At 34.0% G+C, this 27,427-nt stretch overlaps 1 protein-coding gene across 3 annotated transcripts in view; it reads right to left on the bottom strand.

Moving 5' to 3' along the window:
* The window catches only part of LOC118192352 (epidermal growth factor receptor substrate 15-like 1), a 149,652-nt gene that overhangs the window by 11,886 nt on the left and 110,339 nt on the right, over nucleotides 1-27,427 (bottom strand). For 2 of the 3 annotated variants that reach the window (XM_035363296.2, XM_035363297.2), the window contains one exon: nucleotides 9,935-9,998. The exons of the other annotated variant lie outside the window; for it this stretch is intronic. In XM_035363296.2, coding sequence (XP_035219187.2) covers nucleotides 9,935-9,998 — 64 coding nt within the window. The remainder of the gene's footprint in view (nucleotides 1-9,934; nucleotides 9,999-27,427) is intronic. 3 annotated transcript variants of the gene reach the window in all.

Here is a 27,427-nt window from a genome sequence, read left to right as displayed (position 1 = left end):
CACGTGATATATGATAACACAAGTATTCAGCCAATCATCGGATGAATTAGTTGGTTCCGTTTTGCGTACTGGTTCTCCTGCTCTTGTTTCTCTAAAATCCGTAGTTTTTTCCATACTTTTTGTAGCTCGTAGTTTTTCATGAATTTCCGTAGAAACTACGGAGAATCCGTAGTAGTTGGAGTCTATGCTGCTGCAAGAACCAATGACAGAAATGTACTCGAAGAGGGTAATCTGTCTCTTGCAAGGCTTGGACTCTCTGCAAATGATACGGGTGCAAACCATTTTCATGCAATACTCTCCAAACAGTGGAATGACTCAGCTGCAGAAGACGTGCAATAGCTCTTGTACTTGTCTGAGGTGATTCATGCACAATGTTCCAGATGGATTCTTCAATGCGAGGTTGTCGTGCACTTCTTCTTCCACTCCTAGTGTCAGAGGTGGCTTCAAATGACCTATTTTTATACAGAGACCGATGTCTCTTGAACATTGTGCGCTTCGGCATACGCCTGTTCGGAAACTGTTCCTGGTATAATCGCAATGCTGCTCTGCTGTTCCCATTAGCAGCACCATACATGAGATGAATGTTAGCTTTTTTCCTGTGCTTAAACTCACGCATCATGCTCGACATCAGAGTTCCGAATGATCCTTTGATGCATTGGATTGTGGTTTGTCCGGCTCATTACCGCCCTCTACCGCTGCATTGACAGCCAATCACAGCTGTAGTTCCTATTACTGTTCCTTTTTTGAACATTTACTGTGAATACTGTATAGCTACATAGAAGCACTTTGCGTTGATTTTGTACATAAACACATTTTCCTCTCGTATCGTTTTTTGTGTTCCTGCCTCAACCTGTGACTTTAGACCCTACATTCCAATACAAAAAATGCATGTTTTAGTACGTGCCACCACTCCTCCAAGTTTGTCTCATGATCTATGAAACACCCTGTATATGCATATATTTATATGTTTGGTGCAGCTGATTGCAACCAAAATACGAGGTGCACATGTACATGTTATAGTAGTCCCATATACATAATTTCAACCTTCTGAGGCATCTCGTTTTCGAGTTATGCGAGATGCGTGTGTACAGAAGCCACGAAAAATTCTCTTTAGAATTCATTTTAAATCAGTTTTATAATTTTTTTTTGGGGGAAAAGAGTCTTTTATTCTGTCCTTACATACAGATGTCACGCAAAAACATCATTAAATTGCATTCGATAGCAGCCAAATGGATATTTTCGTTGAAATATGATGCCTGAAAATTTTTGTGATAAGGAAGTAAAAACACATTTAATGCTTTTAAATTGCTTGCTTTGTTAATAACAGGAAGATTAAATTTGAAAGAAAAATTAAATATTGTACACTTACTTACAAATAGCAACACTTTGGCATGCAGAAGATAAAAAAATTCTATTTTGAGCAAAACATTTCATTTAAATCCCGAGTTTCCAATTCAAATTTGAAACATAAATATCTTATGCTTTGCAGTGAGGAAGCATACTGTTTTAAACTGTTGAGTTTGCTAATCAAAATATCATGAAATCAGCATAAAGCATAAACAAATTTTGAAAAAATTTTTAATTAAAAATTTGGAATGCACGTTTGGGTGGAAGACTGTGTTCAAAACTGATGTCTTCTAGGTGCCGTTTTTTTTCTACAATGAGAGGAACGTTCATATATATGTATTCTTTGTTATTTAATAACAGAGATAGTAACAAAATACATATGAAATGTGTATTATGTTTAAAAATAAATATCTTTAATAAATATATATTATTTTTACTTTTTGACAGAGTTATGAAAAACATTAAATTACCTAAAATTTCTATGGTGGGTTAAAAAAACAGAATCAGAATATTCCATCACAAGAGAGTTGTTTTGGAGTTAACTAGTAGTCCATATCTGTTAGCAGTAGTGATTTCATTTAATCTGTCACATGTTGCACTTGGATTTATGGTTATTGTGAAAAAACTTGCTAAATCTTTTCATGTTGACAACTGGGTCATGTCTTTTGATAGTATCCAAAAGCTGAAAATTTTTATCAGCCAGTTGATTACTATTATACAAAACCCGAAATTGACTTATGAATGTGGATTTTTGGTTCAGATGATGAAAATGAGTTACCAGTTGAAGAATGTGATCCAATCTTCACAGTGTTAGGCTTTCAGAGAGATAGATGAGATGGAGCCTAACATTTCCCATCAAAACAGAAATCATTAAATTATAAAAAAAAAAAAAGAAAACTACTATCTCTAGTCCACACAGTTTTTGACTTGCTGGGTTTCTTTGTGCCCACAATATTGCCTGCAAAACTAATATTGCAAGAAGCCTTTGCAATAAAGTCAAACTGAATTATACCACTAACAGATGAACTTCAAACGAGATGGTACAAGGGATTTGCCCACAATATTGTCTGCAAAACTAATATTGCAAGAAGCCTTTGCAATAAAGTCAAACTGAGTCATACCAGAAGCCTTTGCAATAAAGTCAAACTGAGTCATACCACTACCAGATGAACATCAAGCATGATAGTATGAGGGATTATCTAAGCTCTCCTGCATTAAATTACCTCATCACATAGCTTATGGTGGTGTATTTAATTACTGCAAAGCACACTAGGGCTATCTGCCTAAGGGGATGGATGCCTTCGTGGAGGACTTTCTAAGGGAAACTGGCTCGTTACACATGTTACACATGGGGAAAACCACGAAAACACCCATGCAGCCAGCCCGTTCGCGGGATTCGAACCTCGGACCGAACTAGCAGTGTTCAGCGATTTTACCGCTCGGCCGCTGGTGGGCCCATAGCTTATGGAAATAAGGATTTGTAGACACTGCACATCTTTTGTGATGCCAGTCAAGAAGCTAGGGCAGCCATTATTTCTTACAAAGTAAGGCAGAAGACAAAAAGTTTATGTCAAGTTCGTCATGGCAAAAATCATGTGCATCACACTTAAAGAAAGTAACTTATTTCGCATTTGGAGTTGCTAGCATGTATTAGAGTAAATGAGATTCAGAAACTCTTGAAATAAAAATTGAATTCTGCAGATGTGGCATCTCATGTCTGCACTAACATTTATGGCATTGCAGATGGTAGGAGAGTACCACATTTCTGAAAATTTCTCTAGAAAAGTGGCCAGACTTGAATTTACTCCAGATGAAGATTCTGTTACAGCACATATTAAAAAAGAAAGGGTTGTAAATTTTAGAATATAAATAGATGGTCCTGAGTGGTAGGAAAGTTTTTTGAGTTTTTCTAAAATAGTTACATATTTTGCTGAATTCTATGCTTTGCTAACAAACTCCTAAAAAAAAAAAAAAAAAAAAAAAAAAAAAAAACCTCCTATGCTTCTGATATCATAAGAGTAGAGGAAAAACTAGCCCCAAAACTTTTCTGTGTTGTTAAGAGCAAAGGTTTGCGTTGCAAAATTATACGAGGGCTATACAGAAAGTAGATTACGTTTTGGAATAAAAAAATAAACAAAGTATAGGAAACAAATTTTATTATATACAGATGAAAGCCACACTCAAATACTACTTTTCTACATAGTCATCATACAAATTAAGGCATTTATCGTAGCGATGTACGAGCTTGGAAATTCCTTCGCCGAAAAATTCGGCCGCCTGCGCCTTCAACCACTTCGTTACCTCTTCTTGCAGCTGTGCGTCGTCATCAAAACGCTGCATAGCCAGCCACTTCTTCATTGCTGGGAATAGGTGGAAGTCGCTCGGTGCCAGGTCGGGACTGTACGGCGGATGAGGAAACAACTCCCACTTAAAAGATTCAAGAACTTTACGAGTGACATTTGCCGTGTGGGGCCGGGCGTTGTCGTGAATCAACAAGATCTTAGAGCTCAACATTCCTCTGCGCTTGTTTTGAATTGCTCTTCTGAGTTTTTGGAGAGTTTGGCAATACCTTTGAGAGTTTATTGTAGTGCCTCTTTCCAGGAAGTCCACCAAAATTACACCTTTTCTGTCCCAAAAAACAGTCGCCATCATCTTCCTTGCCGACATTGTTTGCATGCATTTCTTGGGTTTTTGGGGAGAACTTGTGTGCCCCCACTGCATTGATTGCAATTTCGTTTCACAGTTCACATGTTTCACCCATGTTTCGTCACCAGTAACGATGCGATCGAGTAAAGAGTCACCATCCTTATGGTAAGCGTCCAAAAAGTTCAACGCTGCAGCCATTCGCTGATTTTTGTGGTCCTCTGTCAAGATTTTTGGAATCCATCTTGCACAAAACTTGTGGTAACCAAGCTTCTCGCTGATGATTTCGTGCAACAAACTTCGCGAAATTTGTGGAAAACTCAAAGAAAGTTCCGTTATTGTGAAATTTCGATTTTCACGGACTTTAGCATCGACTTTTTCGAGAAGTTCGGCGGTCACTATGCTGGGTCTCCCACTTCGATCTTCGTCGTGAACATTGGTTCGGCCATTTTGAAATCTTATGACCCACTGATGCACTCCACCTTCAGTGATAATGTTGTCCCCATACACTTCACGAAGCTGCCGATAGATTTCTATCGGTTTACAGTTTTTTGCAGTCAGAAACCTTATTACTGAGCGCACCTCGCGGGATTTTCAATTAACGCAGACATTTCAAACCGTCACAGTATCTGAACGGAGCACAGCACGAACCTCTCACTAGCACAGCTAGATGCAGACTGAGCTGCGCAACGCTCTGACCCCAAGATGGCCGCGCTAGCCCCGCCCCTAGCGGACACAGACGGAAACGTAATCTACTTCCTGGATGGCCCTCGTACTCGAGGGAAAGAAGACGCCGCGGCGAATTTTTGGTGTTGGGAGGCAACAATGGAGTCCTCAAGAATCAAAACTAAGATTACTGAACATAATGATAAATTTTGCTAGCTTCCAAGTACTATCTGACTGAACGTGGTACTTTCTTGTTATAGCAGCCTCCAAGATTGAATCAATAATAAAATCAACCGAGATATCTCATCGAAATCTCGCCAAGTGTTCTTACATTAGCAGCGTGTTTCATTTTAGTTAAGAGTTTCGAAATTGCACTAGTTTTTAAAAAAATATTTCTTGCTTTTTTTCTGAATATGTGGCTAACAATCTTTAATTTGCCAAATAAAGAGGTGGATGTCGTATCATATTTCCAAGAAAGAGATCTTTTACCTGAGAAGCGAGTATCTGAAAATGGCCACACACAAATGTTAACAATAAAATTATTTGGACATGCAATGTTAATAATCATAAAAGAAGGAAGGGCCTCCGTGTTGGAAATTGCTTTCAGTGGTTCAAGAATATCATTCATCACTGTTATTAGATTTATGTATTTTGGGGTAGAGGAGTGTCATCCATTAAATGATGTGACAAACAGTGTGCGTGAAAATGCTGCACATGTTTGGGAACTATAAAGATTCAACCGGCAAAAAGGTGATCCCAACAAAATAGTTAAAAATCGATGAGAGTTTGTTTGCTTGACGTAAGAACAACTGTCGCCGAATACTCCCACAACAGAGGATTGTTGGAGGAATGAGCTAGTAAGATGGTGAGCACTTTGTCACTCAAATTTTCAATAGAGATGCTGTTACACTTATGAAGAAAATTATTCAACTACATAATGGATTAATGATCTATTCAGACTGCTGGAAGGAATATAAAATGTAGCAACTTGAAGAAGCTGGTTACTGTAATTTTATTGTGAACTGTAAGTACAATTTTATAGATCTAAGAATTGGTGTTCATACCTAAAACATGAAAAGAATGTGGTGTTTAGCCAAGTGATGTAATAAAAAACAATGGGCACGATTCGACTGGAATTTATGTTGAGAAAGTGCATAAGAAAAAATTATGTTTTTGATAAACTGTTGAAAGCAATTTTGGAAATATGGCCTTGTCATATAATGATTATTAAAAATATTCTTAGGAAACATGAGTATTATTTTTATTATTGAATAGAGTCATTATTTATCTTCTTAGGAAACATGTGAGTATTATTGCATATTCAGTCGTTTATTTTTATCTTCACAATTCACAAGCTGACGAGATATTTCGGTTGATTAGCAAATTCAGTCTTGGGGTCTACAATAATTACTCTGAATGCCTCAGAAGAAAGTATCCTGAAAAGAATTGTCATGCCAGCATTATGCAGATATTGGCAGCCAAATTAAGAGAGCAATATTGGATCATTTCATCCAAGCGAAATATAAGATCTTGTGTGAGCCGATGTGCAGTCGGCAGGAGATTCACCACCAAAACTTTGTCCTAACCTCTGATATAGTTACACCTTGACAGAGTAAGGGATTCAGCAGTCTTTGAAAATAACTACAGTCGATCTCTGTAGTCTTTTGCTTCTGAGACCAAGGGCAAAAGCTTGGATCATCTTGTTCACCAGGAGCCTGAGCCTGTCACCTGTCTAAGTACTGAAGCATTTCTGCAGGCTGTGAGAGATGGTTCATTGCTAGATAAGGCCATTCTTTGACAATGCATTCCGATAACAAAACCAACTTCACTGGAAAAGAAACTGCTCTGAGGCACCTTGATTGGTGGAAAATCACACAAAAGAAGTGTTTTTCAGTAAACAGGAAGTTCATTTTCTCTAAGGCTGTGTTGTGGAGGAGTGGTTGGAACGCTTAGTTCATTCTATCAAGGCCCTTCTTGTGCAAATTTTAGGAAGATCTTTAATGAATTACGAAGTTACTGACAGTACTGTCTGATGCTGAATTAACATAAAACAACCGTATCTTAACTTACATTTCTGATGATTCAGAACAGCTTCTAGCCCTGACTTTTTTTTTTTTCAAAGCATAAAATAAGTGTGGGTAGCAGATCTCTATTACATTGACTTCTAGAAGTTGAATGTGAGGGCCAACTATTGCAATATACTGAGATGTCATTTCCATAAGAAATATTGGGCTCAGCCTGTGCAGAAAGCCAGTGTTTCATGTCAAGAACTAAAAGTGGGGACAAAGAACTAGAGAAGAAAAAATGTATAATGTGGCTAATCAGCAAAATTATCACAGTCAGCCAAAATTATCAAAGCTATTAGATAATTACCAAATAGCACAGATGGTGCTACAAGTGAAAACCAGCAGTGGATATTTGGTTAGACCAATCAAGAAAACTATATCCACTAGAGGTTTCAGCTGCCAGCGATCCTGTGCTAATCCTAGCAACTGAGAACAAATCTACTTATGGAAGACTTCAAAATCAAGGAAAAACTCTTGAACATGTAAATTATAGTTTTTGGACTTTGAAGGATTTTTTGTATTAATAACTGTTGTTGTGTTCAGTTTATTTTCTGTTAACTTCATTTTAACATGTTACATCATACATATTATATTTTAATTAAATTTTACTTTTATGCTTTTCTAACTTTATTTACTAGTGCTACTTTTATGCCTAATGATAGAAAAAATTGTGAAATGTTTTATTTTTAGAAAATCAGGGATGGAGATGCTGTGCCTCTCACGTGTGTAGGATAGTGAACCTGGCGAAATGGCAGCAATAACCATGCTTACATAAATTATGAGTTGAAGGCATATAGGGCACAGGAGTTTGCACGCATACTTTTAAGAGTTCAGGGATTTTAAGAGTGTCTGAGGGAAGTTTTTTTTTTTTTTTTTTTTAGTGTGAAGTGAGAGAGTTGAGTTCTAGTTTACAGGGAGACATACAAATTGAAAGGAGCTGCACATATTAGGCAATTTTTTTAATTTGTTGCATTTAGAAAGAAAATGAAGTTCCCTCTGTTTAAATTGGCAATATTTTAGTTCCAAAAGTTTTCAAGTTTAGGAAAAGAGCACCAGGCTCACTCTTAGCATGCAGATAAGTAGAGATTTTATAATATTGTAGGTGTGCATAATTTGTTATTATAACTGTATTAAATATTCAAAAAACCCAGAAAGGTATTTTATTTTGTTACAATTAACTATGCATTTCATCTCACAGCCTGTTGTAATCAGGTATATAAAGAAATAATACCTAGCCATTAAAAAATTTTAAGAATTTTGCTCCCGACACATGCGTTACAGACTTGTGTACACACAAAACTTTAAATGCATGTTCACATTATAATTTAGGACAGCAAGAAGGAATAAGGAGTATTTTTACCTCTATATTTTGGATTTTTGAATTAATTAATAAATTTTTACTAAATAAAAGGAAACCGAGTGAAAATTAATGTTATGTATAAGAATTAATAGAATTTTAAACTTACGTTTTCAAATAATAATGGTTTCTTTTAGAAGTTGGATTAGTAATGGTGTCGTGTGGTGTATTTAATTATGGCAAAGCACAATAGGGCTATCTGCCTAAGGGGAGGGATGCCTTCGTGGAGGACTTTTTAAGGGAAACTGGCTCGTATACACTTTACACATAGGGAAAACCACGGAAACACCCATGCAGCCAGCCCGTTCGCGGGATTCGAACCTCGGACCGAACTACCAGTGTTCAGTGACTTTACAGCTCGGCCACTGTTGGGCCGGATTAGTAATGTGAACATCTAAAATGCTTTAAAATTTCTAAAGTTTGAAGACAAATTTCTGAATTTTTTTAAAAATTTCTAAAGTTTGTGATGTTATCATAATGCAATTATTCATTGGTTCTTCATTTTTTACCATGGTATTTTTTTTTTTCAATAACAATATTTTAATACAGCGAAGTTTTTGAGCTGCTTTATTCTTTAAGATGATATTTTAGAACTGCAATGTTTTTTTTCTTTCCTTTCTTTTCTCCCACGTCATGATATTTTATGTGAAAATGTTTTCCTTTTGTGATTTTTTTTTCACAATGTTTTTGGCAAACACCCATGAAGACACCCTAGTCTGGTTGGAACACGATTGCCAACATGATTCAAATTTTAATTGCATTAGGTTGATGGACATGTGTTGGCGAAACATGAAGAAATGGATACTGAGTTCACAGCTAGCACTACACATGAATGTCAATGTGTCCCGAGATCAAAGGAATATGTCACTGGTAAAGATGGGGACCTCTGATGTTTAGATTGATATGTAAATATAAGGATTACTGAAATGTGTTAGAAGCCCATGCAACCATTGCTGTGCTGCATTTATTTTCAAGCAGAAACTGTCAATTCCAGGATAACAATGCTAGTTACCATTAAGAACAACTATGTTGTTAATATGACTACACAAACTATATGACAGCATGATACATAGAGAGTAGCCCCACAAACTTTCTGATCTTATGTCAACTGCAAATGTTCTGAAACAATCTGTTAAATTGGATACTCTTCCAAATTTTGTTTACTCAAGGTTTACTTCCAAATTCTGTTTACTCCCCGCAGAACACAGTTTTATATGCTTTCTACCACTTTTAAGCACTTCTAAGCTAAATCAATAATTTGGTGTTGATCCATAGTTGTAGCTATTACAGCAAGATAATATTTAAATGTGAATCCATCAAAGATAATATTTACACAGATATTATACACATATTACAGATGTGATCACCCTTCAATGAATATTCAGTGCCCATACAAGATACGGAAGATTTTTATTTGTAGTGTTGACAGGGTTCCTCTTCTCCTTTAAATCTTCATTTACAAAATGAAGATTTGCAACATAGTAAAAAACTAGTAAAAATTTTCTAAACTTTTTACAGGTAATATTAAATAAGATTTCAAAATAAATTCTGAGAATAATAATAAAATGATCTATTGTATATGATCTAAGTGAGGACTAAATTTTATTGATAATCCACAAAATTTAGTCTACATATTATATACTGAAATATTTTACAGTACCATACCATATGAAACAAGTTCTAAACAATTATAACTATCAATTTACTTTCATTTGTAAATATGAACATGCAATTACTAATAATGAAGTAAACATTAGAGATAATTAAGAAAAAGAAATTTTCAGTTATTAAATATACCTGCCATACGAAAACAGTAAATGAAATCTGAATATTTACAAACAAAACATTATTTTACCTGCATTTGCTGCAGCAGGAGCATTAAAATTTCCAAATGGATCACTTCCGAGAAAGGGGTCATCCTAATGCACATTGGGAGAGAAAAAAAGGATAAAAATTTTTTAAATGCATAAAAGTTTAACCATCATTCACAATAGATAGCATAACTAGCTTGTTGTTATTATTTGTAGTAAGTTTTCTGTTAAGAATAACTTAACCTGACGAATGAAAAATTGAGTAAGTGTCTGAAAACTTAAGAGCAGTATTTGGATCAGAAGCTTAAAGGAGGGAAAAAAATCCTCTTAAATGATGGTACAAAACAGAAAAGAAAAAATGGACTGCAAATAGAAACTTTTCTGTATGATATATACACAAATTTAAAAAGTATATTCACACTTAAGAAGTATGTTTATCTAGAGATTGAGGAAAAGTGCCTCAAAATCTTCTCCATGTAACTCTATGAATACACTGTTTTGGTGATACCAGGCCAGAGATGTCTGAACATTTATCAATTTAAATAAAATCAATTCACAGTAAAAATAATAAAAAATATTAATTTTCAGCAATATACAGTCAAAAGTCGTTAATTTGGACACCCATAATCCGGAATGATCTATAATCCGGACATCAAAACTACAAACTTTCTGCGCATGCGTCAAACAGACGCATGCGCGTAAAACCTTTACGGCTACGAATATGCGTGTGCGCATGCACATAATATGTTTACGCATACGCGTTTAATGTATAACGGACGGTATAAGCTAAGCTAAAATTATCTAATTCAGTTAATGTTGCAGATTGCGTTGTTCCTTAATCTTCGAATTGGATCTGGCTTATTATTTTTTGCAGACTGTTAGAGCAATTTTATAAAAGTAAGCTTGAACTTTTGATTATATCAAATAGAATTTCCAATATATATTTAGTAATATTTAAAGGATCTACAAAGCGAAAGTATGTTTCGAAGTCCATTAAACAAAAAGTGGAATTGCTGCAAAAAATGGATAAAGGCATAATCCTTTGTTTATCTAACCATTCCGAAATCTGTTTATCAATTTCACGCTGCTCTGCGGCGCGCAATGAATTGGAAGTTAATCTGTCAGCACTATCCTTATCTTCAGGGCAGATGTTTTTATTTTATTTGGCTTATAATTCCTTACTAAATGTAGTATTTCATCTCGATGTACTCTGTCTTTGATATGATTTAAATCAAATTCCTCGTCATTATAATTCGCTTCCGATAGTGAAGAAAGTGACACAGAGGTTATTGAAAACGAAAAAATTTCGATTGACAAGTTAGTAGGTATTCTCGGCACAGCAATTGCGGGACTTGAACAGCGAAGCTTTGTAACTGAACAATAAATTATGTCTGTTTATAGAATTAAAGAGAAAGTATTATCACATAAAACGAAGCAACTTAAATAACTTACATTGAAAGAAATGTTTAATAAAGTAAACAAATAAATATTAAGCTTTTTTTTTTGTAAATTTTGATACCCTTTAGATCATAATTGTTCTTTGTTTCATAAATTACGGTTTCATATTTTTAATTTTATAATTTCTGCATGCCATCTTACCAGATTTAAACTGATGATCTATAATCCGGAAAAATCGATAATCTGGAATCGCCGAAGTCCCGACGAGTCCGGATTAACGACTTTTGACTGTATTAGAATTTAAATGGAAAAGTTCTCTTTCTCCATATACATATTTATATATAAACAGTCCTTAATATCTAACATTCCTTTTCATCCAACACACAACAAACATCTAATTTATATCAGAATATTAAGTACTGTTATAATAAAAATAGTGATAGTGATAAAGATTTTATTAACATTACATAGGTACTTTTCCATTAAAGTGATATAATGCATTTTCAGTGACACATTGTTGCATTTTGGCTTATTTCTTTCCCCATGCCTTTGGTTCAATATCAAATGAAATGGAATAATCAAGAACACCAATAAAGAATTATCTAATTTCATGTTAAATTCTTTCAAAAACTTACTGTGGGAGAAAGGGGGGAGAGAATACTGTCTACATTACTTCTTTTACACAATTTCCACAAATTTGCTGCATTTATTAATTTTGATATTAGATAACAAAGAATTAGCACACATTTCTCTTATGCAATTACTCTAATCAACTTTTGTACTGTGATTAATTTGAAGTGAGCTTTGGTTAGCAAAACTCAACAGGCATTAACTGCAAACTAAATGAACTGCACAGCAGTAACGAAAGGAATGCATGATTTAACAAATCATATTTGAATTAAATACAATAACAGTCTAAAGGACAGGGTGGTCAGACACCCTCAAGAGAAGTAAGCTCGCATTTAATCAGATTCATCGAGTAATGGACATTTGTGCTCGTGAATTCTGTTGAACAGAAGCGGTGTCAACAGCAGCTACAGCAGACAGGCAATTCTATACCAACTACTTTCATAATTCTTACCTTATAAATTTGGTATCTTACTATATACGATAACATTCAACCATTGAAATTAGGACAATTTCAGAGACTAATGGCATGCCATTGTACCTATGTTACGTATATGCATGACAGCCATGTTTAGTGCACTACATGAATAACTTTGCTGGAACATGTTACCTCCTAGATGCAGATTACCACAATCAATGTCTGTCTATTTGTACTTCAGTGTTGCTTCTATCCATTATTAATCTTTAAATTTTACTGTGTTTACTTAATTTTTGTATTGTATTCTGTGTATTTCAATTTACATATTGTCTTAGTGTATTGACCTGTTAAGTAGTAAGTGCGTAGTGTTATGTTTTCAAATCAAGTTTGCGGTATAATAGTAAAAACATATATAGAGCTCTCGGCTAGTACCATGGAATATTGTGTGCAAATATTTTGTAACAGTTTTTAGCATTGTGCAAAATGCAACAGTGTCTAACAAATATTCGTGGCCGCAGAACCAACCTTCTGATAAGCACATTGTATATTGATTGTTATTTTGTAGTATTCGCTATTTTATTTCAGTGTATGTACAGTATTCCATTAAGTATCTTGTATATTTTTTTTCTATTAACGTGGAGTATAATAGTTTAGGGTCGTATAATGATAAGTAAGTGTGATGTATAATAGTAGTATTGAACCAGACTTTCTTGGTTGTAGAACTTTGTTAATATGTATTGAAATATTTTGCTGGATTTAATGTTTTGAAATGACTTGTATTCTAACTCTGCTACAATATATTATATTCCTCATTTCACTGTGACTGTTTCCAAAGGTTATTGTCTAGTGCTCTTTTGATTAGTTTTAGCGTTACAGTACAGCATCATGTACAGAATTGTCTACTTTTCTGATACAAGCAGTGTATACGTTGTGTTTTATTCGTAGTATCAGCTTTACTATGTCAGTGTGTACTTTTCTGATACGAGCAGTGTATATGGTGTGTTTTATTTGTAGTATCAGTTTTACTATGTTAGTGTGTTGTTCAGTATTATTGTATAATTGTATAATATTTTTTGTATTATATATTGTATAATATTTTTAAAAAAATTTTTTTAAGTAATGTGCGGAATTATAGTAAGTGTATAATAGTAAGTCAGTGTGATGTATAACTGCAGGCTTGAAATTCCAATGTTAGTCTTAAATTTTACTGTTTTTGTTTTACCTTTACCAGTTTTGTATCAATGAAACTTTGTACTTCTAAGTATTTTTTTTTTTTTTTTTTTTTTTAATCTATGCTATTAGGAATGTCGTGTATTCAAGGTAGTCCTCTGTATTCCCTATCTAGATGTAACTCTGTAATTTTTTTTTTTTTTTTAATTTAGACTTAATAAATGTCTGCAGGGCGGACATCATACTGCAAGGGCTTGTTCCCGGTCAGTAGTCCTCCTTAGCAGTGTAAAAGTAAAAAAAAAGTCTAAAGGACAACTGCTGCACCTGCTGAAACAACAAGGGAAATGAGGCTATTCGCAGTGGCCGATTTGCTGTCAGGATGTTTCGCCGTCGATACATATTTTTCTTTACCTGACCATATTATATCTTGCCATATTACACTAAGCTGATTTAGCTTAATAATTATGTTTACCTATTGTATATTTAAGGAATAATTTTCTTTATATGCCTGTATTATACCTTGCCATATTATATTATTAAGTTTAATTTAATAAATTTTGTTTACATACTGTTTACCTCTGGCTGTCTTAAATTTTAAATGAAAATAAACCTTTTGAAATTACACACATTTTCTAGAATTACTAAAATATTACCTAGAATTAATGACATTTTTCCCAGAAAAGAATTTATTTGGAAAGATTTTCTCAGTGTAATATTTATGTGTATTGTATGCCTATAATAGTATTACAATAAAAACATTAGATCATTAACATTTAAAAGACAGTGGTTGAAAAATTGTTCAACATTACAGTATCACAAAAAACGGCTCTGAACAAAACATTGGATAGAGAAAATAAATCAAAATAAGTTACAATATGCATTATTATTGTATGAATCTATATGACACACAAATATATATATATTACAAATGAATTTATTACAAAGTAATTATAATGATATTAAACAATGATGCGTTGCTTCTCCTCCACCAGCGATTGATTGGAACTTGAGTCATCACCCCACTTGACATGCCAGCATGTGATTGGCTCTTTAGCGATCACGCCACATTTGTGCCAGCATGTGACCAGCAATGAACTTGTTAAGGTATTACCGATTATACAAGAGGATATATATAATCACATTTTTGATAAAAGTTTTAGTATTGTAAGAACCATGACGCTATAGCCCTTGATAATGGATGCTAAAATATTGAGCAAAAGAGAGGAAAGAAAATTTTTTTGAAAATGGTTATATTTACATTTCTGATGCATTTAGAAAAAGTGACAGCAATGTTAAATTTTGGAGATGTGAGCAAAGAAACACATGTAAGGCAAGATCACATGCAAGAAATAACAAAGTCATCAAAAAGACCAATATGCACACACATGATTCTTCCATGGTTTCTATAGATGTTGCACAAGTGGTGACTAATATAAAGAAATGTGCTGCAGAAATGTTGGAGGTCCAGGTAATTAATGGATGCTTGACTGATCTTACACAAGCTAGATTACCCAACCAAAATGCTTTCAGGAAGGTAGTAAGACGTAAGCATAATGAGGTCCATGCTGCACCCACAAATCCTACAAATTTCGAAGAACTTATCATCCTCAGAATACTATCAACACTGCATAAAATAGGTTTCATCCACAAACATGCTATGTATCGGAAACGAAAGGCAGGAATCCCTGAAATCAAAGAGAGATGGCAGTTTGTCCTGTAGAAGACACTTCATGTGCCAGCTCACAAGCAGTCGCTACTCTCTTTGGTTTTCTCCAAACTACTATCTGGAGGTTCTGAATTCGAACCAGTTGTACCTAGTATAATACTAGGAGCAGTGAGTACAACTATTGCAGCTTGAAAGTTATCTACAGAAACTGCATTTGCTTAATGACATCTGCAGAAGAGTGAGGTGGACCATGTTTTCCTGGCTTGCGTCCTATTTACAGACTAGGCATACTTCATCAGCAAAAGTTGCTACAATGCACATACCTGGCATGTATAGGAGGTGCAGAATCCTCTTTGATGCATGAACATGTACAGCACACCGGTTTAATGTCAATGTGTGATACGACATTGAGGAGGATTGCTTATTAGGCTCACATCTTTTACCTGTTGGTTTGGATGGAACAGTATTATAAGATAATTTTAAAGAAAGTCTTGCCTGAATTGTTGAATGATCAACGGTTCCAGCAGTCACTGCATTATAATGTGTTTCCAGCATGATGTCACAGCTTATTTTAGCCGTGACATTTGAAAGCATTTAAATGTGACATTTAGGTAACAAGAGATCAGGCTTATTGGTCCCACTGTCCGGCCCACACGATCGACAGAGGCTAGCTTTTTTGTTTTTTGAGTCACATGAAAGATCTGGTATATGATATACTCGTGGACAGTGAAAGGAATCTTGTTGAGAGGAATTTGCGAACGTGGACAATGAGAGAGATCGCTGAAGATGAAACATGTATTTGAGTATTTTAGCTGCAGCATCTGTCTGAGAGACGCTGGGAATATTTCAAAACACCCGCGATTCCTTGCGGCATCGATGTCAGGCTTAAGTTGTTGCTGGTGTTTAAAACTTCGAACACCTTCTGTGAGTTCTCTTAATATTGCAGTTGTTGTATGTTGATGTATAAAATATTGTTTTTCATTTATGTGTTGCTCTTTCATTTCTTGTGGTTTCTGCACATTTGCACATGACTATGGCATTTTTCATCTAGTTGTGTATCTCTTCCCGATTCGAGTTTGTGTAAAATACCCCTCCCAAAATTTTATGCTCTCTGTATTGAATCACCCTGCATAATATTAATATTTAAAAAATTACTTTCAGATAATTGTTTTACAGTTCAGCGACATTTATGAGTACCTTAAATGTGTTCTATAAATCAAGCTTATTTTTCTTTAAATAAAATTGTAAGTTGACTACATTTAGGTATCAAGAGTACCATAAAAAAGTAATTATTGGTAACGTAGGATCAAACTTTTTAGTGTGTTTATAGTTATTTGAACATGCCAAAGCACAAGAAAGCTATTTGCATAAGAGGAGGGATGCCTTCGTGGATGACTTTCTAAGGACAACTGACTTATTTATGTTACATATGAGGAAAACCACCAAAAACCACTATGCAGCCAACCCATTGCATTACATAGTTTTTACTACAGGGACATGTTATGTAAATCAATATTATTTAATGCCACCAGGAGGGGAATTGAGTGCTGAAAACTTAACACAAGATATCTGGATCGGGAGCATTAAAATTTCAGGCAACAAATTATATCTTTTATTTTTTATTTATTTTTTAACTGAGTCAAAGAGTACTTAGGAAAATGTGATACAAGTAAGTTTACTTGCAATAAATTATAATAAAATGAATGTTATAAATTTACTAAAGCAAGTCAAGAATGTGTTCATAAAATTAATCAAGAATGATGATTTATTTTTATTAAACTTTTGACGGAATAGGAAGCATATGAAATTACTCAAGTCTTTTGGCTTATACTTTGATATCTTATGAAAGTTACATTTTCACAGAACACCTATTGAGCCTTATGGTTCTATGCCTATTTCCCCCTCAAATGGCTGAATGGATAACACCACTGGAGTTTTGGTACTTCGTCAGGGGCTCAGTTATGATTTGAAGCGTGCGTGAGTGTTACGATTCAATATGTCAATGTTTTTCTTAAAGAAGGACATGAATATGAGCCAGTGTCTTATGAAAATTCTTCCAAAAAAAGCATCCCTTCAGATAAGAAGATAGACCTCGCTTACTTTGCCATAATTAATTAAATGATCAACTCTATGACCAGTTAGTACATACAAAGTAACACATAACTTTTAGAACAGGCACATTTTCCTAAGAAGAGAGAATTTCATGATTTCAGAAGAGAAATGCATTGACGCGAATGAAGCATCTCCTTGTTTATATTCATAAAATATAACACTAAGTTATTTATAAACAGTTGTATAAACAATATACATTTAATAAATTTATATGTACTTTTATAATACATTTTTAAATTTGCATGTTATTTGAAATTCTCTTCTTGAAATAAAAAATCCTAAGCTGGAGAATAACATTTTATTGGTTGATGAGATACAAAACGGTGAGAGTAAGAGCTTCAGAGATGCATATTTATTGATAGTCTTGGCAATAATAAATTGTAATTGAAAGAAATCTGACTCAGTATCAGTGATTCAAATAAGATGCAGTTTACGGCGGATTGGGATAACGTTTGAAAAAAAAAAAAAAGGTTAAATATTGCAAAACTTGGCAAGTAGGTATGGCAAAGGGTATGACAAAATAAAAAGGCCAGTATGCATCAAGCAATACTCAACAGTAATTTTGACCACCAGCTTAAATTCGCATGCATGATTTTCAGTGTTTCACTGTTTATGAAGTCATTTGAATGGGAAAAAATGCTCTGAAACAGTATATAATAATTTACAGTGTAGATGCAGTATTTTTCAATGTGCATTTTGAGGATTAGGCTACACAGTCCACGTCCGTCATTATGATGCACATGAAAGAGAGACAGAGAAAGTACATTGTAATTTATTTTACATACATATATTTTATTACATACATATTGTGATACCAACCAGAATATTTTAAGACATAATATCTTACTTGTATCACTTATGAATTAAATGTTACCGAATTTTAATAATTTGCGTAGTACAGTGTATTCTCCTTAAGACAACAGTACAGCGTGTATAATTCCAGATGCTTTTGATCTTTTGTAGAACTGATCATCTTAGAAAGATGATGTTGAATATGAATGCTTATTTATGATGTAAGAAAAATTTATGATCATTCTGAAAAATGATATTTACTGGAGGGGTTTGCCATGCCAGTTTTATGCACATTATGCAATTTTTACTGTGATAGATTTTGTATTATCCTCAGGTTTTTATAAATGAAGTACTACCCTTGAATAAGGGAGTACTATAGGACTTATGGGGTAGAATTACTGAAACTATTACTATGAATATACAAGATAACTACACCATATATGAGGATATATCACCCTTTAAATTAAATTCCTTTAAATAGTTTTTATTATTAAAATTTTAATGCCGAACTTGGCGACTGTTGTTCATTAATTCCAGTAATAATAAAAGAGTTTTCTATACCCCATCGCAAAAAAATTCCTACTGTTACGAATTTTGTACATAGATAGGCAATTTTAGTTAAATTGCATATGGAATTGTTGAATTTTGTGTATAATACTATAACATCAAAAGCTGAGAGAAAGCATGTTCTGCTGAAAAAATAAGAATACAAGGGCAAGCCTATTTAACATTGAGTAAATGGTTATCTCGCTAATTTGATGAGATATCGCTAAGCTGACAACGGTTTTGGCGACTAATTTTTGTCACTATACTTGGAGATAATTTGCTGACATTTCAGTCTGTCTTTGTATAACTGTAATGGATATTGTAATTGAATAACTGTAACTGATGTTCTGTGTTACTATATCCATATTCAGCCCTCATATGCCTTGGAGTAATTTTGAGATGCAGAAAGTACTAGAAATATCTCGGCGGCCTGGTGAAAATCACATAAGATCGGGGAGAGTATCTGCTTTCAGTTGCTGTTATACTGTTAGTTTAGTGCGAGTCGGACACAGTGATATCTCCGGATTAGCTTCGCCCTTTAGATGTGCTTTGATTTGCATTGTGATTAACGTTCTTAGTAGTTCAAAGTGTTACTACTGATTGTACTCTGTGATAATGTGAACTCCTGTACGAGTATTTCGATGGAAAGTTCCAGAACTCTGAAGTGTTTTTTTTAGATAAAACAAACTTTATCAACCTATCATGGAACCTGTGTGCATTTAATCTATTACAAATCTGTACTCACGCAACAATTTGTAGCTATTAATATATGATGAAAACAGTCAAATGCATCTACAGAATATATATTTCAAATTTAACTAGTTATTCAAATTTAACTACAGAAAATCACAGAATTACATTAATATAGGTGTTAATATTCAGTAAATAATAAAAAAGTAATAAAATGAAATGAGAGCACCTTAAAAAGATATGCAAAGTATGCTTTGTGAGAAAGTCTTAACGAGCTGTTTTATTAATATGCCACAACTGTTTTCTTACGAGTTTCGCATTTACTGCTTTGTATAAGAAATAAAAGCCAGTAATGGATATCTTCCAAGTTGGAATACCCTCACTACGACTGGGATCAATGGAGACATTTAAATGGCAATTTAAAAGTTCCGCAAAGAATGTTGTGGTTCACAAGACCGTAATTACTATACGATTCTAGAAGTCAAGTCACCTGATCCATCATTTCGAGTGGGAGGAAGTTAACCCTCAAGGCGAAGAAGATAAAGAGTGATCCATCTATCAGATACTCTTCTCTCCACAGATAAGCTATCATCATGAGTCAGGCTTGGCGAGAATCTTAATACATGGTTTCGGTTTCTGTCTTCTGACCACCCCAGGTAGTCATTTCCTGTTCCTCGCGGGGTGACGGAAATTGGAGAAAATGGGATGGTGTTCCATCTTTCGCGTCAGCTGGAATGCATCCTGTGGTGTAGACACATCTCTGACAGCACTTCATCATAGTGTTAGAAAGACAACAGCATGAAGCTGTGCATTTCTTCCTATAATACTCATTAATTGTCTATATTTATCGAGAATTTCTTGGATTCTATCACTCAGAGAGTGATACCCAGATTACTACCGAATATAACAACCTTAGCCTGGTATTTAAGTTTTTTTTTTTTTTTTTTTTTTTTATTGGCAGACAGCAAAATGGGGCCCCACAGAATTTAAATTTTTGGCCGACAAAGTTGGCTGGAACATTTGCTGACTATCACTTGGTATGCTGATGGTATATTTTCCAATAGCACCATAATTATTTGCTCAAGTTTACACTGTGATGGCAGTAAAAAATAATGGTATACATCCCATAATTTACGCCTTGCTACCCAACAAACAACGAGGTACATTCTACAATCAGATGTTTAGTTCGATTAAACAACCAATACCAAACATGGTTCTTTCGGAAATTTACTGTGATTTTGAGCAGACAGCTGTCACCACGATCAAGGTGCTTCCCAGATATTAAGATAAATAGATGCTTTTTTCATTTGGCACAAAACATGAAAAAGCATTTGGGTGCAATGGGTTTTATTGGGAATGATTCCCAGTTTGTGTTACGGGCAAGGATGGTTACTCCTCTGGTGTTTTTACCTATTCAAAAAATGGATGAAGGTATTAACATTCTCACTGAAACTTTACCTATGAAACTGCAACCACTTTTCGACTGGTTTGAAGATAATTACATTGGATGCTTGAACAGACGAGGCAATGGTAGGCATCCACCACTTTTTCCTTTTAAAATATGGAACCTATATCAGAAGACTTTAAATGGCCAAGATCAAACCATGCAGAGGCGACCCACATAAGATTAAAGATGGAACTAGGAATGGATCATCCAACGATATGGAAATTCATTGAGAGTATCAAGAGTTCAAAGAAGAAGGGATCTATAATATGAGCAACTCATAGATCGTTATTTTCCACCCTTAAAATTGAAAAAGTACAGGCTAGCTTATGAAAGAATTTTGTCATTAGTAATTAATTTTAGAAATGATAATATAACAGAATAGCTCAGAGGTTTAGCCCATAATTATGAAATGTAATAATTTTGTTATAATAATATAATTTTCTAACTATGTGTAATTTTTTTATATTCCATTATATATTTTTTTATATTAAGTAAGTAACTAACTAGCAACTAAAAGGATTTATAATTAAGATGAAATACAATGTTATTATTAAAGTAATAATAAAATAAAGCCTAAAATTAAAATTAAACATAATATAATGTAACATTTACAGTAAAAAAGGAAATTCTTTGGAGATTTCAAAATAAATCGACCCTTTTTAAGATAATATTTCAAGAGTATTGTCTTCTTGAAATTAAAAAAGCTGAATTTGATTTTATATCAAAACTCAATTTTTACCAAGTACTTTAAAACAAATCGCACAAAACAACTTTTGAAATGTTTGTCATTTAACCCTCTGAGAGGCACAGGATTTTAGATCTGTCATGAAAACCAGCATTTAAACAGCATTTATTAATTTAGTTTGTATAGTAGTATTTAGTAGTATTTTAGTCTGTATTTTCATAAACTTACATTCATTAAGATGATATTTACATTATTAAAGAAAGTAAAACAGCAAAATATATTAAATTATAAGCTAATATATGACAAGTAGCAAAACTTCTGATGACCGGATAAACTCGGTCATAACGCTCAGAGGGTTAAAGAACCAGATAGTTTGTTAACATTTTAGCAAATTCCTCATATTAAAAGCTTTTGAATAATATATAAAATGTTTCTGTATACAGTTTTATACAAATACATCATTACATGACATATTAATTTTAAGAGAGTAATATGCTGACAAAATTTCAAAGTAATTCCATTTTCAATTCAGATTTAAAAAAATGTGAATTTCCTGCATTTATACGTGATTCCTCTGAATTAGCCAATTAAAATTTCAAGAAATTTTGACAAATGTAAATATTGCGCTCGCACAGTTTTAAAATCGATAATATAACTTCTGTTGTATCAGAGGTTTAGCCCCAGTTCTCTTTGATACTGACACGATTTTCTAACCAACTATGTGTAATTTCTTTATATCTCATACTCATAAACAACTATATATATTATAAGCAACCTCTATTATATGTACAAAAGATAAACAGAATTATTAAACTAAATAAATTTAATACAAAATTTATTTAGTTTAAGCAAGATATAATACAGTTATGGTAATATGGCAAGATATCATACAGTCACAGGCGAAACGGCCATGGTGACATGGCGACAGCAAAATGTTATAGACTCAACAACAATAATCAATATAAATTTCATAAATTTACAAGACTAGTTTCACCATTTCATTCCTGCAGCTACAAAAGAAAGTTCTATTCAAACTTTCGGAACTAGTTCTGCAGATTTATGCAACTTATGCTGATTCTTGGTATTTCACCAAACTCCATTTGTATTCATAAAACTTTTTCTTTCAAGGCTTTTAAGCTATGTACCTATTTCAGCTTCAAATCAAATTTTAATTCATGAGTGATGGACATCTCTTTCTTGAAGAAATAGCTCTACTTCATTTCTTTACACAAGTCATGAAATCCAAAAAAGGGGAAAAAATAGATGGAAAACATGGTCAGGCAAACAGTGCTCATAAAGATAATTACAGTCAGGAATGAAGCCTAACCAAATTACTAACACCTAGCACCAAATAAATATGAAAAAAAAAAGGGGGGTACAAAGTGATATGACCCTTAACAGAAAAGTATCAGACTATGATTCATACTTTTGTCAAGCAGTGAAACAATCTGTAACAAGTGGCTAAAATCACACCAGTTCATCCTCCCAATCTATAATTATTAATTAGCACATCATTTTTATACCACTGTTTTTACTTCAGTTGTTGATGAATGTCTAACGTAGGTTTTGTTCTGTACCGCAAATGAAGTTTTTAAAAAGTGAGTAAAAGACGATTTGATTCAAAACTTTTCCTCACACTTAAGCACATTAAGAGGAAGTGTTGATAATTGGAAACAATAAGGAAAGCGTGATTTTGAAAGATAATGTTCTAGCTTTAAAAGAAGTATGCATGGCCATAAAAAGATTAAATTTTGTATTCATTTTAAAATACAGTAATTATGATCAGGGTCTTTTGCACCATGTTTGTAATAAATTTTTGCTTTTGCTTAGTAAGTCTTTTTTCAAAATTAATATAATGATTTTAAGCTGGCAACCATTCAGTCAATTTATCTTGAATAATAAAACCTCTACTGTAAATTTATACATGTATGATAGATAGATAATTAAAAATAACAGTTGAAAATACATTTAGCTGCTATCAGTATATATATATATAAACTTAATTTCACCATAAATATAACACAGAAAAGGCTGTTCTATCTTTTAATTCAAAATTTTGATTTACATCATGCACTTCTAAAAAACACTTACACTTTTAAAAAATAATAAGGAGCTAAAATTACTTAATTTTTATAACATTTATAAATAATAAGAGCTTTCTAAACCTAAGATCAACTGTTTGAAATGATAAAAGAATATAAAAAACAGTGTTTGTGAAAATAATTCCGACAGAAAGATTTTACAATACAAGTGAGCAATCATTCAATTATAGAAGTATAAACTTAGTACAAAAACTATACTGAAAAATGAATATGCGCTACAAGTTAGTTTTACAAATCTGACTATAACTTATAATATTATATATATTATAACTTTACTTATTTCTAGTTTATGCATTATGCCAGGTTTCTTAAAGTGTGAGTTGCCCCCTTGGGGGTCATGGGACCTGCAGCAGGGGGTTGCCAACAATTTTAGCAGTTTTGATATTTCTTTAACTTATCATAAAAATTTTACAATTACCAAATATTTTTACACGATGTATATGAAAACAGATAAAGATAAGACAATACAGACAAAGAAAAAAACAAAAACAATGCATTCTTTTTATAATATAAACATTCATTTTCCTTGCTTTGCACGCAGCACTGTCATTTCATTTGTTACTCATTTAAAATTTCCACATTGTTCTATGTCTTAAAATTAGAAATTAAGGACCTAAAACTGCAATAGTATATTACAGTACAAGTGAAAAAACTGTCAATTTCACCCAAGCATGTGTCAGATTTGTGTTATACTTATGGGGACCCACAAAATTTTTATAAATATTATGGGGTCCAGGGGGTCATGAAAAAATCTCAATGATAAAAAGGGATCGCAACTGAAGTTTGAGAAACCCTGCATTATGCAATTATACTCCATCTTGTAATTTTTTATGTTCAGATACAACGTAACCAAAAAAATGTTCTTGCCATTTTGGATACTCAGGAAAAAAAAAAAAAGGTCATAAAACAAATAAGAATCTTTCCTAATCCTCAAAGTAATCACCATCGACATCCAGTGCCTTTTGCCAATGAGTGGCTAGCTGTGCGATGCCATTGCGGTAAAACTCAGGAGTCTTGGATGCAGAGAAGACCGTGAGGGCCATTTTGAGGTCTGGCAACTTGTTGAAGAATTTCCCATGAAGTTGGTTGCCCAGGAAATGAAAAAGGTGGCAGTCTGTTGGCACGAGGTCTGGGTAGTATGGTGGAGGAGGTAGTGTCTCCCAGCCCAGTCGCTGGATGGCGTCCCTAGCCTCCACAGCCACATGCAGCCTCGTATTGTCATGGAGGAGGAGTACACCCTTACGATTGACCAACACTAGCTCTTTATGCATCACTGCTCAATGCACATGTTCCAACTGCTAGGAGTACAGGCAGGCCTGCCATGATGGTTTGGCCCACTGGCAGGAGCTCATAGTGCACCACTTGGCGATTAGTCCACCAGATACAGAGCATGATCTTGCGTGGGTGGAGAGAAGGTTTTGCAATGTGAGGCACACGGTCCTGTGGTAACAACCAATGTTTGGAATGCCTGTATGGGTTATACTAGACCATCTTTTCATTGCTGGTGAGTACTCGATCAAATATGGATACATTGCAGTGCCAAGTAAGCAATGATAAACAGGTAGGGACACGCTGTTGCTTGTTTGCATTGCTCAGCTTGTATGCCTTTCCTATGTGGTGCAAATGGAGTCTGATCGTTTCATCAGATACCTGGAAGTGTGCTGCAAGCTCACCACAAGTTTGGTTACTGTCACTGTCTAAGGCTGCACTCAGGACCTCATCGTCCAGCGCTTATGGCCGACCTGAACTTCTAGAACCATTGGCTAGCAGTTTGTCCATTAATGGCATCATCCCCAAAGGCCTGGCAAATTCAGCGACTTGATTCTGCTGTTGACAGGCCCACTTTAAAATCATACACCAAACAACTCGTATGATTTTAACAAACGAGCACCTTTGACACGTCCATTTCAATCAGTCGCTGTGCGAGTTATGTTTGAAGTACTAATGCAACATGCTTTTGTACTCTTGGTCAATGTCCGGACTCATCGCCAGGTTTGCCAACTATTTTTATGTTGGGGTTCAGTCTTCCAATGCTATCTCAGAAACAGCAAGAACTTTTTTGTTTACCTTGCATTATATTTGCTAATATGTTGGTGTAAAGATAAAATTATGCTACACTATCATACTCACTTGGTAAGGCTTTATTTTAATTAATCCAGTTATCTTATTATTCTGGCTTCTCAATCAATTCTAAGTACTTAAGTTATTTTGCTATTGACCGTTTTCAATAATCAGATTTGTCACACGTAACACATCCAACTTCAGTACTACGGTTTACTGTAAACCATCATCGGTTTGCCTTCCACTACACTTTAAATCATGTCATCCGACTAAACAAAAGTTAGCTTCATTTTATTCTTATGTTTTCCGTGCTCTTTAAGTTTGCTCCTCCAAACTATCCCTTGATGAAGAACTAAATTGTTTAAAAGCAATAGCTATTCACAGGGGCTTTTCACCCAAAATTATTAAATCAAGCAGTTAAAAAATTCTCATCTCAACACACTAAAAAGCACACTCTTGTTTTAGGGGATTATAAGAATTCTGTTGTCATTCCCTTCTTTCCATCAATTAGCTATAAAGTTGCACATATTTTGCAGAAATTTAACTTTCGCGTTGTTTATTCTTCCATTAATATAATTCTGAGTTCTATATTCAAGGACCCCATTCCGGATATGAATTCCTGGGGTATTTATAGGATTCCTTGCCAGTGTGGTTTAATTTACATTGGCCAAACTAAGAGAGCCTTAAAATTTCGCGTCAAGGAACATGAGGCATATGTTAGAAAAAAGGAAACACAGAAGTCTTCTGTTGCTCAACATTGTTGGTCCGAAAATCACACTTTCAATTTTTCTGCTGCCAAAATTATTCAAAAAACATCTTCCATTGGAGTTGGATTTGTAGAGGCATTTCACATTCAAAAAAATCTTTCTGTTCTAGTTAACGATCCTAATTCCTATGCATCTTTGTCTTCGACCTTTAACCCTCTCAGCGTTGCGAACGGATTTTTCCGTATTGAAAGATGGCTTTCCAAAGCGTCACACACGGATTATTTTGGCAACTTTTGATGAATCCGAAAGCGTTTCAAACGATTTTTCCTGCCTTACATTTTCCGTCTCGAAATCGTTGAGGACGGAATATTCTGTACTGTCGTCCCCTCTGACCTCCTGTCGCGCTTAATTGGCAGTGGGGAAACAGCGATTGTTAGAGAAAGATGTTACAATGGGAGGGTCATAAATAAAAACATCAAATCCAGCCGTACCATCTGCCGACTTGAGGGCGTTTTCGTGCCGAAACTGGAAAATACTGAAAAGCCTTCAACGCAAACCTTTTTATGCATGTGAAAAATTTCGAAGCAAAATTTCTTCTGCAAAAGTAAATGTAATTTGCACGGAACCCATGAATAACTTTTAAAGAATTCAGCATCACCTAATTTACAAATAATTTCTTTTAGCATAGAATAAGTACTTAAACAGGTATCTAACAATGACTGTAAAAACCGAGAAATTTGATATAATTTTTGTTTTAGCTGTGCACATTGATTAAAAATATTGTATTTTTTAAAACTATTATAACAGTTCACAAAAAGAGTTACTTCAATATATATTTTGAATAATTGTTCTGAAATAAAAATGAGATTTTTGAAAGAGTTCAAATCTTGTAATTCCGTTTCAAACTAATGTGTCATTTATATGTTTGTATCGAAATTCATTTAGTTGTGTGAATGCGAAATATGGACATTTTATTATTGAAATATGTGGACAAGGTGCGTTTCCTTAAAGAAAAATTCGTTTGACTCTTCTGATTTCTCGTTTAAAACGAACTACTGATAAACTTCCTTGGCATGACATGAAAATCATTCGCAAATAATATTGTATTTGATTAAA

The sequence above is a fragment of the Stegodyphus dumicola genome, chromosome 6 (genome assembly GCF_044657685.1).
Source record: "Stegodyphus dumicola isolate Sdum_Otavi_A_Nest chromosome 6, ASM4465768v1".
NCBI lineage: Eukaryota > Metazoa > Arthropoda > Arachnida > Araneae > Eresidae > Stegodyphus > Stegodyphus dumicola.
The sequence above is the reverse complement of the archived record's forward strand: the minus strand, read 5'-3'. Positions and strand labels throughout refer to the sequence as shown.